Source organism: Canis aureus, chromosome 1 (genome assembly GCF_053574225.1).
Source record: "Canis aureus isolate CA01 chromosome 1, VMU_Caureus_v.1.0, whole genome shotgun sequence".
NCBI lineage: Eukaryota > Metazoa > Chordata > Mammalia > Carnivora > Canidae > Canis > Canis aureus.
This window is the reverse complement of record NC_135611.1, coordinates 45,406,914-45,422,303: the sequence shown is the minus strand read 5'-3', so window position 1 is coordinate 45,422,303 and position 15,390 is coordinate 45,406,914. Positions and strand designations below refer to the sequence as shown.

Here is a 15,390-nt window from a genome sequence, read left to right as displayed (position 1 = left end):
AACAGACCATAACAGCAGTGGAAGTACAAGAATAGATGAAGTACTATAAGAAATACCATCAATGGAAAAAGAGAGTTAGTCTCATCTTCCCTCAAACCCAACCTTCCCTTTGATACCCTCTCAAAGCCACGCTCATCACGCCATCCCGAGCTGCCCTACTGCAGGCCAGAACCACCAGCAGCCCCCAATTACTTTGGGAAACTCTCTCCTGACGTCATGCATTCTGAGGGATTATCTTTTCCACCTTGCCAACTACTCAGTCCAGGAAGTCCCCTGTGAACAACGTGAAAATCCGATCGTTGGAAAAGACATTCGGAAAGCAGAATTATCTTTGTTAAAAATGTATTACATCCTCCAAGCCCCCAAAAACATTCACACCCTTAACACACTATATATTCAACACAGGCATACAACCAGACGGTGTGCTTATAGCTGCTCTCTCCAGAACACCATTTCCAATCTATTTGCCTAGGTAGTTCAAGGATAATTTTTAAATTCTGCTTAAATGTACATGTGTGTATATATACATGTGTGTGTTTAAGATTAAACCGAATAGTTAAGTCCAAACATTACAACTTGGAGTCTAAGCCAAGAGAGTTGAACTCAACCTAGTGAATTCCCAGAGGAAAGAGGTATAGAAAGCCACATGGAAAAGGTTATGCTGGAAAAAAAACATCTTTATCGCATGACTTTCCTTGGCTGCAAAGGAAAGGAAGGAATGTGTGCTTGATAACATTTACACTTACAAAGAACCCTTTATCCATGGGTCTTGAAGTGTTTTACAAGCAAGCACCAAGACAGCAGTGCAGAGTCCAGAGCACAGATCCTGGAAGTGTCAGACACCATCCCTTCCCCGGGAAGTCAGCAGCTGGAGTCTCTGGGGAAACCAGAATCTGGAGGGGGAGTGCGGGACCCCGCTCTGCCAACCGGAAGTGAGACCTGCCTGAATCTCCTCCCCCAGGAAACCTCCCAACAATCTGGCTCTGCACAAATGTCTCCAGGGGCAGGGAAATCTGGAAGATGGCATCCCTCCACATGCTCCTGGCTCTGGTCACTTTGAATTCAGAATCACTTTGCCTTCCAGCTATTAGTCCTGGCCCAACCTTTGGAGAACCAGAATAAATGCAGCACCTCTTCTACAAGACTATTGCTCACTGCCGCCCCACTCCTGGTTTTCTGCAGGCTAAGTGGTCCTGGATCTTTACGCCACCCTCCAAACGGCATGACTCAATCTTTCCGGCGTCACCTATGGCCCCAACTCTTAGAATAGGTCACGGACACACACACACACACACACACACACACCATCATCAGCCTCCACCACCACGGGGGGTCGAGGGGAGCTTCAGAGCCATAAAAACAGGCAAGGAACAATTTCCCAAAGCATCCATTTTAACAAACAAATTTCACATTAATAAATACAATAAATAAATAAACACAATAAATAAGAAACAGATCCGTGTCACATATGGAGTCGAGTGCATCTCTTTCAAACAACATGCAGGAAGGAGGCAGCTTCAGGCTGTGATTCATAATCAATCCCAGATGCTCGCTCTCCTGAGAAGACAATTTCACTCCCCCCTGCAGTCAGAGATACTTCAGGTCAAACCCACTCAAGAATCCTCATCTGGCTTTACTAACAGGGCTCTGCACCATCATGCTCCCAAGGACAGAAATGGCCAGCTCCACCCAGGGCAGAGGAAGGAGAGACTGATGTGTCTGTAGAACCGGGGCCATCTATAACGACGTGGCCAATGATCACATTCACTCCTTTAAATCATATTTACTTTCATACCAACTTCGTCAGTATCAAATCAGTATCAATCAGAAACTCATTCGAGGAATGGCCTACAGGTCAAATCTCCAAATTGCCTTGTAATACTCTGCAGCCACATCTCCTTATGCTATACTTGGATAGATATCTGATTATTAAACCTGAGAGCATAACTTATCCCTTAAAATTATATCTTGCCAGATTCAATCCCTTATTCCGACTCTCCAAATTTCATCTGTCACCTGGTGTAAGAGCCTGCCCAAACAAGGTTAAAGTTCTTGGCCTTCCTCAACCACAATGTACCACAAGCTAGAAAAGGGGGACTGGGTCGAGTTTTATAAACCCTCCAGTTTGCTAGGGAGAAGTGTCACTTAAAGACAAAATGCCTTCCATAGTGCATCTTTCCCACACAGGCTACTGGGTTATCATGAAATGGCACCAGCTCCCTAAGGCCAAGGTGGGGACATCTCACAATTTCTACATGGGGAGGCAAGGTGAGGATCCTTGTGGGAGAGCTCCAGGCCTTTCACACAAACTGTCTGCAAATATAATTCCCATTTCTGCTTTCTCTCAGGATAGAGAAGGCTGTCGCCCGATAATGAGGGAAGCTTGGCTTTGAACACCACACTCAGTTCCTCTGACGGAGTCACAAGACGGTTGTGCAGAAGTGCCAGAGGCTGTGAGGCTCTTCCTGTTTGCATCTGTGTAAACCATCTTTACATCTGTATAAATCCACACTGTACTGACTCAGAGCCTCGCTATTCCTCAGGACACTTAGATCACTTCAAATCTATACATCCGCAATGAGCAAGGCAATTAGAATTTTTAAATGGCAATGCTTACAAGAAACTTGCAGCATCTTAACAAAACAAACCCTTACTCCTATTTCCTTTATGTGAAGAAAAAGGGGGGCATTTGTTTGTGATGATCACAATTAGACTTTCTTAGTTTATAAAGGTTAGAGGACACAAATCAAATAATCCAGATGTTCTTAGTCATACAAGCTGAGGAGGATTCTTCTCTGGAGTTCTGAATGTGTGCAGAATACAATACTCAGGATCTACATTTGGTTACTTATTTGGAATATTTTTACCCCCAGATGCAGGGAAAGTATTAAGAATGGTGTGGAAATACCTACTATAAAATAATAAGCTGTATCTATGGAATTCCATCACTTTGTATTAGTATAAATAATATATCTGAATATTATGCAAGCCATATTATCTAGGTTTGAGAAAGTATCTGTAGAAAAGCAGGCTGGGAGACTGTGTATCAAATCCCTTCACACTGACACAAATTAACACCAGACTGACTGGTGCTTCCTAGGAGAGAGGACAGCTCGGCCCAATGATTCCAGGGGCCCTCCTGAGTCAGCAGGGCACTTACCTTTCAGGGTTACCCAGTACTGTTTCCACTTCCTCCGGGCCACCAATTCGAGCTTCCTTTCCTTCTGCAAAGTGACGAGGGGTTTGAAGAACAGCCATCCAGCTTTTCGGACCACCCCTTGTTCCTTCTCAAAGAGCAGATCAAGTTGCTCCAAAGAGCTGAGTGACCCGCTGCTGGAGTCTGCAGTGTCTGTGGACGTTTCTACATTCTCCGTATTAGTCCTACTCATTTCCAACTCCCGCATGAAATTCTCATAAATGTTCTGCTGGAGGGGATCGCTGCCAATTGCATGAGCGGATTCACTTCTCTGAGACAGGATCTGAGCTGAGCCTGCTGGCCACAGGGAAGCAGACACCTGGAAGGGCCCCTGCAGGTCTGCGTTCAGTCCATCTGAGCGGCTGTCGAAGTAGTCACTGCCTTCCTTGGACCTTGGCTCCTGTAAGCAAGGCAGACGAGCACCCATCAGAGGTTATGGACACACAAAGCATCCCTTCCCCAACACTGCAAACGTGTCGTCTGTTGTTTGCTAATGCTGCTGCCGCAAAGCAAAATCCTTTAACAGAAATGCATCTTCCATCATCAAGTCACCAAACCAGAAAGAACTGTAGAAAGTGTTGTTGCCCAACACAACTGACATCCAGTGGAGTCAATGCTTACAGACATAAACAAAATACTACTGACTCTCCTTAATCTAACCAATGTTGAGCATCAAGAAATTAGCTAGTAAAAAAAAAAAAAATTAGCTAGTATATTTAAAACACATCAGTGAAGGTTTTCTAGGCTGACATTTCTTTGCTAACTATGAATAATCGGTGTCTTCCTGGAAGGAAGACTCCTTGCAGTCTGTCTTCCACCCGGATCCTTTTAAAGTTAAGGCAGAAAATCTCTAGCTCCAGGGTCAAGATGGGTAAGGAATAGGCACCGGGATGTTGTTAGGTGTCGTTATGCACACTTTTCGTCTGCCCAAAACACGGTCTCCAGCTTCTGCCTACCTCTACTTTAATCAAGACTTGAAGATCTCTAGCATTTATTTTCCTTCTTCAGATAGTAAAAACCATATACCTCAGACTGGGATTCTTGATCTACAAGAAGTTTTTGCTAGTAACTGTTGTTTTTCATAAGTAGTTTTGGGTTTTTTTGTTGTTGTTTTTACTTATTTTGGGAATTTCTTCTGTAAAATATATTCATTTACTCATATCTTCTTATTCGAACATCTATTTTATTCCAGGCATTGGGGATACCAAGGACATGACTCTTAACTTTAATGTGTACTACAACATAAAAATCAGACCCAAACAGCTCTAAATAAAATAATATTCATATAATAATAGTTGCCCCCCTATTAGACTACAATGCAGTGAGCACTCTGACCAGGCACAGAGCTGAAAACATGGACTGTTTCCTCATTTAGAGGAGGACAAATCTATTTATTTAAGAAAAAAAACTCTCATATAGGCCATTCACTGGTAAACATCAATTACTACATTTTTCAGCAGAACGTGAGCCTAACTAAAGACTCAAAAGACACTAACATTCCAAATTTAGAGCTTAGATTAAGGTAAGCCTGCAGAGTGGTGCTAAGTACACACATCTATCAACTCAGCTGCTAGAGGGCTTTCCATTATATTGCTTTACCCATTAAAGTAAAAATGAGGGGAAACTGAGTCAAGGACCACTGACCAAAGGCCATATTTTAAATATTGCGCTGTGTGGAGGGGTTTCCCTTTCAGAAACTCAATCCAGAAATCCAGTAGCAAGTATCTGCTATCTTTTGTAGGAAAATCATCAACTGGAGAGTGCTTCCAAATAGCCAGGGGAAATAAACAACTGAGCCCCAAGCACAGCTATTACTAACAAAAATATTATTTTCTACTTGTGTTTACACTATGTCCCATAGTTATATTTATTTATACACATATGCTTATGCAAGAACAGAGCAAATAAGCCAGCTGTGGTGAGTCACTTAGAGAAGAACCTTTCAAAAAAGTTTTAAGATATTTTTAATTGTCATTTTATTGCTCTTCAAAAACACCTAAGAGGTGAAGGAATACTTCTCATTTAGCTAGCATTTACATCATTTCAGCTATGAATATGACTCTGACTCATAGCCACGAAACACTGGGATGCCTCTGATACCCAGCAAGAGCTATAATGGAGTGTTTCAAAACAAGCCAAACCCTGCCAGAGAAAGACGCTCGGGTGCCAAACTTAAATGTGACCTAAAAACGTTCCTGACAGTGTTTCTCATAAGAGAGTCTTCCAGTTGTAGTGTTGACTTTTAAATGTTCCACCATAGCAGAGCATGACAGACTTTCCTCTGTATGAAATGGGAAATCATTGCATTTTAGCATTTATAACTGGTTCTGAGACATAGATGTGTACTTTTCCAGTTCCTAATACATTTCTAAGGCTTTCTATCAAGAATCCTAATAGCCAGTGACTGATTTTCAGGGTAACAGGAATGAATGAATGGACATCCATTCCTAAATCAGCTCAGCTAGATTTCTTGATCAGCATGCTATGGGTGTGAAACTAAGGAACCAGGTCACACACGTACACAAAGCAGTCTGATTTCCATTTCTCAGCAACTGGATAATCATAAGCAATGGATAACGTACCATCAGGACCAGGGCCCTACAGCAAAGATAAGAGAGGGACTCAAGAGACATCAGTGACTCTCGGGAGCTAAAAGAAAACTAATCGTCACCATTCCTCACTTTCTAGGAAAATATACCAAATTCACACCTGGAAATTCTTCACATGCCTTTCATCAGAGAGCCTGTGAAGTCTAGAATTAAGACAGAGAGCCCAAAGGCCAGGATCTCTGCATCCTGAATCTCCTCTGTCAATGCTACCCACCAAAGATGCCTGCCCTCCCCCATTCCTTCTCCCCTCCCCCCACTCCTCTTCCTCAGAGTTAGGCATGGCCATGTGACTTGCTTTGACCAATAAATGTGAACAGAAGTGAAATGTGGAAGCTTTAAAAGCCAACACACTGGGCAGCCCAGGTGGCTCAGCAGTTTAGCACTGCCTTCGGCCCAGGACCTGGTCCTGTAGACCCAGGATCAAGTCCCATGTCGGGCTCCCTGTGTGAAGCCTGCTTCCCCCTCTGCCTGTGTCTCTGCCTCTCTTTCTTTCTCTCTCTCTCTCGAATAAATAAATAAAATCTTAAAAAAAAAAAAAAAAAGCCAACATATGATTTCCTTTCTCCTTCTGCTATCACAGCTTGAGGTATTCCAAATGGAACTGCTCTGTGGACCTGCGGTCCCAAAGAGGAACAATGAAGACCAGGGTGACAACATGGGAAAGAAAGAAGTTTTGCTTGTGCTAACCCTCAGAGATCTGAGAGCTTTTTATTACTTCAGCATAACCCAGCCCACCCTGACAGAACTGAAAGTTCACCCAGGACAGGAACAAGGACTTACAGTGCAGCCCAATGATATGAAGAGTTTATTGTCATCAAACACACACTACTTGCTAGCACATGTTGTGTCTCTCTCTCTCTGTCTCTGATTAGTGTCATATTCTTTTTCAGTTGTGTATTTTTCCTTACTAATGTATCTGCTTTTAGGGCCTAACTTACCCTACTGGTTGAAAGCCCTTAAAGAAAAAAAAAAAATGTTGCTCTTTTTATATCATTTTTTTAAAAAGTCAAAACAAGTAACTCTGTCCATCATGGTAAGGGGTTTCTGGACCTTAACCCTGCTGACAGACAGAAGTTTGGGTGTGTGTGAGAGAATATGCATTCATTTGGAGCCATGTTATAAAGTCAGAATTTCTGTTCCCATGCATTGACTACATTTTTAAGGATCTAAACCTGATCTTTGCCATGAATTGTGCAAGGATTTCAAAGGAGGGAGAAAAAAAAAAAAAATGACCAACAAAAGTGGCGTACTCACCAGAAAAATTCATCTTGCTCACATTTATAGATTATCAATTGTGGCAACATAAGCAAAACTAAAAAGCTGCCTTCATAGGACACTTTTTAAAAAATCCAAAGCAGTTTAACATTCAAAAATCCCAAAGCAATTCTTCGTAGTTATCAACAATATCCTGCCCATGTGGCTAAGTGGAAAATGTTTAGGTACGAGGTTTAGCAGAAATGGTGTTGGCCCTGGCTTCTCCACCAACCAGCCCCGTGCCTTCAGGGAGGACTCTCAAATTCCTTACGCCTTACTTTCTTCATTTTTAAAATGAGGGGGAAGTCCTCCCCAGCTTTCAAAATTCGGATTCTTTGATCGTATAAGCAGTCTCTTATTAATTCCACAGGCTTACAAACCATCCAGAGCAAAGCCTCTGGATGATGCAGACTTGAAGGCGGTCACCTCACCCAGGGGCAGTGAGGAGGGCCTGAACGGGACAGAACATGGTCAATACACCATGGTACTGGTCAGCTGTTAGCTCAACTGAACCTGAACGCACTCAGCAGAGTGGTGTGTAAGCCAGGCCACAAACACAGAGGAGAAACATAGTCTCTACAAACAAGAGATGTACAATAACTGGCTCAATGCCAGGATCAGCGCGGGGTCACAGAAAACGACGGCTACACGAGTCAGCATGAAAACACGTGAATCAGAGGCATGAAAGCGGTCAGTGTGGGACTGCAGCCTCAGAGAAAGCAGGAGCTACTTTCCCCCATCAGGGATCAACGTCTGTCAGATGTCTGGGACACAGGACCCGTGAGAAAAGGTCTAATTTCCACCGGGCAGTGGTTTAAGAGAAAGAAGTGATGAGTAAGGAGTCCGAAAATTACTACATGTGGGGATGTGAAGAGTTGGGCAGCAGGATGGGGATCGTCTGCTCTTGATCTCTGGGTAAAGGGCGAGCCAAAGGCAACAAAGCACAACATCGGAGAGGTGGTGGTGGTGTACCTCATGCCTAAGGAGGAAATAACTAACAGTTTTACAGGCCTGAAACAAATCTACTCAGGGAAGTCATATTCTTTTTCACCCCCAAATCACTATAAAATTCTGTAATTACCTATCTATGGCGGATACAGTGCAGTGTTAGTAGAGACAAACTGCCCGCTCAAGTTCTCGTGACATATTGTGCAAGTTAAGGGGGAGAAAAAAAAAAAAAAAAGAAAAGAAAGAAAAAGAAAAAGCTTTCTTCCTTCTACAGATAACTAAAAGCAGAAACAAACAAAACAGAAAAGTCAAGAGCCAAAGAGCTAAAAACCTATCAGCTGCCCCGAGTTGCCTAAAAAGGCAACCCCCTTCCTGGCGACGAAGCCACTTCGCTTCCCCCGTTACCGCTTTATACATCATCGTCATGTACAGGCATCACCGTCCGCACGACTCTTGTTTGGTCAGACACTCTCGTATTGTTGCTGTTACGTGTCCTCGGGTGCAAGAGGTCTTCAAAAGTGTTTGCCATCGCCTTAGAAGGCAGTGAGATCGTACATTGTACAGACCTTTCTTTTTTTTTTATGTATCCAAAAAAAAAAGTTAATTTCCCCAAAGTAGCATCAGGTTCAGGAAGGCCCCTCATCCCCGAAAATAACGACAGCCCCTCTCCTTTTTGCTCAGGCTTTTAAAGAATAAGCTCTAGGGAAATTGTCGGGCGGCCAGCTCGTCGGGGCACTCCCCGGGGCCCGGTGCTTGCTGGGGGCGGCGCCCGCACAGGACGCGCGCGGAGGGGCTGCGGCAGGCGGCGTCGGCCCCGGCCCACGGCCCGCGCGCTCTGTGACGACCGACCGGCCGCCGCGCGCACCCACCTGCAGCTTCCTCTTCTTCCGGGACAGGCTTCCGGTCCAGTCGCTGATGCGGCGCATGCGCGCCTTGAGCGTGTCCTTCCGGGCCGCGTCCTCGGTCAGGGCCTTGGGCCGGCGGCAGGGGAGCGTGAGGGACGCGTAGGGCGCGGGGTCCCGGCGCTCCACCCGGGACGGCACGTCCATGTCCGAGGCGAACGCCACGCGGTGGCTGAGGCCGGCGTGCGCGCCCGCGAAGTCGTGGGGCAGCCGCAGGCCCGCGGGCGCCAGGCGGGCGCCGGGCCCGAGCTCCCGGAGCGAGGACAGGGACGAGCTCTGCTGCAGGGGCCTGGGGGCCGCGGGCGCGCCGGCCGGGCAGGGGCCCTCGGCCTCGCCGGCCTCGCCCGCCTCCCCCGCCTCCCCTGCCTCGCCGGCCTCCTCGCCCGCCTCCTCGCCCGCGGCGCCCCAGGGGGAGTCGTACCAGGACGACTCGGAGCTCAGCGAGCTGCCCTTGCTGGAGCGCGGCCGCGAGTGCGGGTCGGGCGGCGAGCCGGGCCCGGGGCCCAGGGCGGGCGAGTAGCGCAGCAGGCGCACCGGGCCGCCCGCATCCCCCGGGGCCGCCGCGCCGTGCGGGCCGCCGCTGTGGAACTCCACCCGCAGGCAGCCGTCCAGCCGCCCCAGCGTCTTGATGAGCACCCGGGGGCTCCCGCGGCCCTCGCCCGCCGGCCGCGGGGCGGCCACGTGCCCGTTGCAGTCGGCCGGGCCCGCGCGCTGGCGCCCCACGCGGTGGCAGCCGTTGCCCGCGGCCGGGGCGGGGGCGGGGGCCGGGGCCGGGGCCGGGGCGCTCGTCCTGTGCTTGGCGGACGCGCCGCCCTTGGGGCCTTTGCACGCGGGCCCGCCGGGTCTCGAGGCGTAGGGCTGGCTGCTCTTAAAGTGCGAAAGGCAGCTTCTGGCCAGGGACCTGGACTTGTAGCCGGCTCCGCTGCTTCCGTGACCCCACCCGTGCAGCGACTTGTCATCCTTTGCGTGAATGCTGCGGATTTTCAGGGAGCAAGGCTTCGGCTTAGCACCGGCAAGCGTGTTGCAATGATTTTTAGATCCTTGAAGGGTGTACTGGCTCTCGGAGTTCCCCATTTTAACCTAGATTAAGAACAGTAGCGTCAGTAAGAAACATGACCCAAGTGACATTCCATTAGGACAGAAGTTTCTTTCTTTATATATATATATATATATACACATACATATATATATATATATATTCACGAGAGAGAGAGAGAAAGAGGAACAGACACAGAGGCAGAAGCAGGCTCCATGCAGGGAGCCCGACGTGGGACTCGATCCCGGGTCTCCAGGATCACGCCCTGGGCTGAAGGCGGTGCTAAACCGCTGAGCCACCAGGGCTGCCCAGGACGGAATTTCCTAAAAACAAAACAAAAGCTCCACACATGGCAAAAAGAACCAAGCAACTTCTTTTCTGTGTCTCACGGAACTCAAGAGAAGTAGGGACAGAAGTGACCTACTGAATTGGCTCTCTCTGTGCCATGCGGGTCATCAACCAAGTAGACCGGGTTCATGCCCAGGTGCTAGTTGCTTTATTTTTTTATTTTTTTTTAATTTTTATTTATTTATTTATGATAGTCACAGAGAGAGAGGCAGAGGGAGAAGCAGGCTCCATGCACCGGGAGCCCGACGTGGGATTCGATCCCGGGTCTCCAGGATCGCGCCCTGGGCCAAAGGCAGGCGCCAAACCACTGCGCCACCCAGGGATCCCCTAGTTGCTTTAAACACATAATGGGTTGCATGATATTAGTCCAAAAGTTGAACAGGCATAAAAACCAGCTTAAAGCTGAGGCCTCCTTCAGGCTTGGTGCTGAGAGGTTCTGAATAAATGACTCTTGAACAGAAACTTGAGAGGAAAGCATCTTTGCTCTGGCACTCCGATAGTCTGATTTTCCAGTGATCAGAGAAAGATTTTCATTCTACACAAACTACTGGAAGAGCTAATGCCACACCCCAGTATAAGAGACTACTGCTCAAAATCACATTTTTAATGACATGGGTCAGGGTACCACACTCTGTAGGAGCTTTGATATATATCACACAGAGTAGGAACACCACAAAACCAGTCCCCCAAAATGAGGCTGAGATGAAAACAGGGGTGGGGGTAGAGAATAAAAGCTCTCATTTGGGGAAGAAAGACATCTTAATAAAACGTAATAAAAATAAAAAAGGCTTCTCTAAAGCCTTTAAGGGTCCTCATTTTAGAACATAGGGAGGGAAAAAAATTGGAAGCTGACTTCTCAGAATGCGGATATCTGAAAAAAAAAAAATAGATTCTTTTCATTCCTTTTAAAACCCCACTTTGTTCAATAAGTCTATTACTTAAGCCAAACATGCAAGTCAAAATTTTAGCCAAAACCTCCCCCTTGAGTTTTTCATCCTAACCAGTATAGATCACTGTTTGAGGCAAGTTGGAGGTCCTGTTTCCAGGTCCATTTCAAAATACATTTAGTAGGTTTTTAATTTTAATTCTTTGACATCTAAGAATGTACAGCCACAAAACAAAAGTCAAATGGATTGACTTTTCTTTGGTGGGAGTTAGCAAGCACATTTTTAAACAAAACAAAACAAAATAACCTGATCAAATAATCAAACATACTTACTACCTCACAGTCTTGCCACTTGACGTGAACCACGACTCATTGAGATGGCTTTACCTGAAGTCTAGTCTGTGCTCTGAGGGAGACTAACAGTCAGTAGACTTTACGTGGTCCTAGGACAAGGCAGCATGGTTCACAAGAGGGGGAAGTGAGTCCACGAAATGAGCCTGAAAAACAGAAATACCAGAAAACCGTCAAGCATTTTACGCCAAGCTCCCAAGAGGTAAAAACAAAGGTTTCGTATAGATTATACCAAGAAACAATCAGTGTCCAGAATCAGTGTCAGAATAATAAATGAAATGTCTGTGAACTGCCTGATTCATCAGAGGTGTTGGAAGATATAAAGGAAGCTAGAACTGCCCATCCAATCTTGTAAAGGCCATTAACACACAGTCTGTAGTCAAATGCATGCCTTTGTTTCAGGGGAGGGCAGGTGAAGGCAGTGGCATGAGTCACGGCTCATCTGTCACCACCATTAAGAAAATAACTTGCAGACTCTGCACACAGACACCACCGCAGGAGCATCATCCCGAAAGGACAACAGTATATTGTTCTCTATTTTGACTCAGTGGCAAACGAAACCCAAAATGTAGAATCAGCGTGAAATAGTCCTTGGATGAAATAACTTCTCTTATAGAGGTTGACCCCATTAAAAGTTTACCTCCAGCATATGTTTGGGTCTTTCTGCACAAGAAGCAGAGCAAGAGGTCCACCTTGGAGGGTAAGATGACAGGCTAGGAGAGCTGCCAACTGGCCATGCTCAACCCCAGAATACAAAGCCTGAATTTTCTCTGAAGACAAGGAGAGCAGAGCTGGGTGGGTTCAGTTGTGATTTTTACCCACTCAAAAAAAAAAATTGTATTTGTAACTGTGTTAAAATATGCATATCATAAAACTTACCATCTTAGCCATTTTAACGTATACAGTGAATGTCAGATACATTTGCGCTGTTACACAATCTCCAAAACTTCTTTACCTCACAAAACTAAACCTCTGTACCCATTAAACAACAACTCCTCAGTCCTCTCCTCTCAGCCCTGGCATCCACCATTCTACTTTCTGTCTCCATGAATTTGATACTCTAGGTATCTCATGTAAGTAGAATCACACAGCATTTGTCTTTTTGTAAAGGCCGTATTTCATTTAGTACAATGACTTCAAGGTTCATCCATGTTACAGCTTATGTCAGAACTTCCTTCCTTTTTAAAGCTGCGTCATATTCTATTATATGTATGTACCATATTTTGTTCATCGACTTATCCATCAGTGGATTCTCCAATTGCTTTCCACCTGCTGGCCACTGTGAATAATGCTGCTGATACAAACATCTCAAGACCCTGCTCAGTCCTTTGGGGTATATACCCAGAAGTGGAATTGCTGGCTCATATGGTAATTCTACATTTATATTTTGAGGAACCACCACACTGTTCTCCATAGCAGCTGTACCACTTCAACATCCTTACCAACAGCGTATAGATTCCAATTTCTCCACACTGTCATCTGGGTTTTTTGGTGGTGGCCGTCTATGAATATGAGATGACACTTTAGTGCGGTTTCAGGGTGCATTTCTCTAATGACTAGTGATGTTGACCACCCTTTTATGTGCTTGCAGGCCATTCATATAGCTTCTTTGAAGGGTTCAATGGTGACTTTTATTTATTTTCAATGGTGACTTTTAAAGTTAATGAAGCACTGACACTGGCCCTAAATTTCTCTGATAAGGCCAAAGAGACAAGTGTCTGCCTGAGACTACTACATAGTCTCACATATATATTTTAAGTTGGGCGGCTGGGAAGAGTGTCAAAAAGACTTTTCACTTTGGCATGAACAAGAGACTCTACAGAGCTATTTCAGGCCAGCATCTAACTCACGTGGCCTGAAAGGGCACCTGCTCTGCTACTAACCACTTACCTTTCAGTGGGTGCTCTCAGACATTTCTAAAAGAGAGAACAGCCACTGGCTGACATGCCACTAAAACATGGCCCCTGTGACCACTCTGACCCCAGAGCTGGATCACAAGAACGCTTTTTTTTTTTTTTTTTTTGAAGGGGGGTGGGGCAGAGGGAGAAGGGGAGACAAAATCCTGACCAGGCTCCCTACACGGCTCAGAGCCCAACATGGGGCTCGATCTCACAACTCTGAGATCATGACCTGATCCAAAATCAAGAGTCCGACACTTCACCGACTGAGCTACCCAGGCACCCCAAGAACCCACACCTTTTAAAAGCTCAAAATCTGAGTGATCAGGATTTTCTCAGCTACATCTTAACTTAAGGAACTAGAAGTGGCCAGGGTTGCTCCTGTGCCACCCCTGAGACCTCTCCCACTAGCTGATTGCAGGGAGCTTTGGTGCTTTTTTTTTTTTTTTAAAGATTTATTTATTTATTCATGAAAGACAGAAAGAGAGAGAGAGGCAGAGACACAGGCTGAGGGAGAAGCAGGCTCCCCGCAGGGAGCCCAATGTGGGACTCAATCCTGGATCCTGGGATCACACACTGAGCCGAAGGCAGATGCTCAACCACTGAGCCACCCAGGCATCTGGCCTCGGTGCTTAATGACTTTCCTCCAAACCAAAACCCAGTGATGACCCCAGAGGTGAAAGGCTCCAGGGTCACTCGCCCACGGCCACCTGCTCCATCAGGCCCTTCTGATCTGAAAGACACCTGCCTGAACAGCAGCCCACAGAGCATTGGCGTCAAGTTCTCCACAAAACTTCCACCAAGAGGCCCCCTTTGTCAGCAGCCCAAGAACACACAAGAGCCAGAATTCAAAGCTGCGGAATGGCTCCAGGGTGGAAGCTGAATCCCCAGCAGCAGATTATAAGCTCAATTCCTCTTACTACCTTTGAAATGAAGTAGCTTAATTTTTGTGTCATACTACAGTTCAGAAACACAGCCCTGGACCCTATCCTTTACAAGACACTGTCCACCCAAGGCCTGTAGCTTCAGGGCTCATTCAATACACACCTGTTGAACTAAATGAAACCACCATCACATGGTAGAAGGTTGACTTGACCACAGACAGAACAGGAATCATTCGCAACTGGGTCTGGCCCAAAGACATACAGATATGCCCACGAGGACCTTTTGATAACAAACACAACACTCCCTAGAGAAAAGCAAAAGGGAGATGACATGGGGGACGGGTGGGGGGCAGAGAACAATGTGCATTGTTGCATATGGTAATGCTTACCAGATGTTTAACATCTCCAGCCAATCCTGGCAAAATAAAACCTGCCTTAAACGAGAAGAATTTATTCAATATTTATGAGGAATTTATTGACAAGAAGGGTAATCTCTGAGGGAAACAATGATCCCTCAGGAGTTTGGCAAATTGAACAGACACTTATCCGTCATGCTTCAGTTGTAATTTTTGTCTGGAGAAGAAAGAATAAATAGGCCAAGTGTTCAGCACCTCTGACTCCTTTTCTAAGGGAAGTTTACGGTATTCAAGTTAAAAATTTTCTTTGTTGACAGAGAGGGGACTGAAAATACTGAAACAACAGAACCCTGTGAACTTTTTTAAAAAAGAGAAGTAGTAGTTCAAAGCCCCCAGTCTCTTTAGACAGAAAAAATACATATTAGGTATACTAACCTGTATTAATACTTATTAGGAATACTACCATGTAGTAACATGTATTAGGTATGGTAACCTACAGTTTATGTTATTAGGTATGCTAATATGCATCCAGGCCCCCAGCTGATTGACAGAGAATTTAATGAAGTCATTCTAGAATAAAGGATATGGTGCAAAGATTGTGTGTACCTAGCAAATGTTGTATGTTGCATAAACACTTTTTTATAATAATTCTTTTATTTATTGGGTAATAAAATATTGCAATTTTTAAAATGGACCACAATCTCATGAACCTAAAAGAAAAA

The 15,390-nt window shown here is 45.7% G+C and overlaps 1 protein-coding gene across 5 annotated transcripts in view; it reads right to left on the bottom strand.

Moving 5' to 3' along the window:
- Positions 1 to 15,390, bottom strand: part of TIAM2 (TIAM Rac1 associated GEF 2) — a 131,394-nt gene that overhangs the window by 94,568 nt on the left and 21,436 nt on the right. For 2 of the 5 annotated variants that reach the window (XM_077897839.1, XM_077897846.1), the window contains exons 2-4: positions 11,567 to 11,676; positions 8,877 to 9,989; positions 3,161 to 3,596 (exon numbers count right to left, since the gene is read on the bottom strand). In XM_077897839.1, the coding sequence (XP_077753965.1) occupies positions 3,161 to 3,596; positions 8,877 to 9,983 (1,543 nt within the window). In that variant the 5' untranslated portion in view covers positions 9,984 to 9,989; positions 11,567 to 11,676. Of the gene's footprint in view, positions 1 to 3,160; positions 3,597 to 8,422; positions 8,750 to 8,876; positions 9,990 to 11,512; positions 11,532 to 11,566; positions 11,677 to 15,390 lie in introns of those variants that run through there. The other 3 variants (XM_077897853.1, XM_077897861.1, XM_077897868.1) reach the window with 3 other exon arrangements.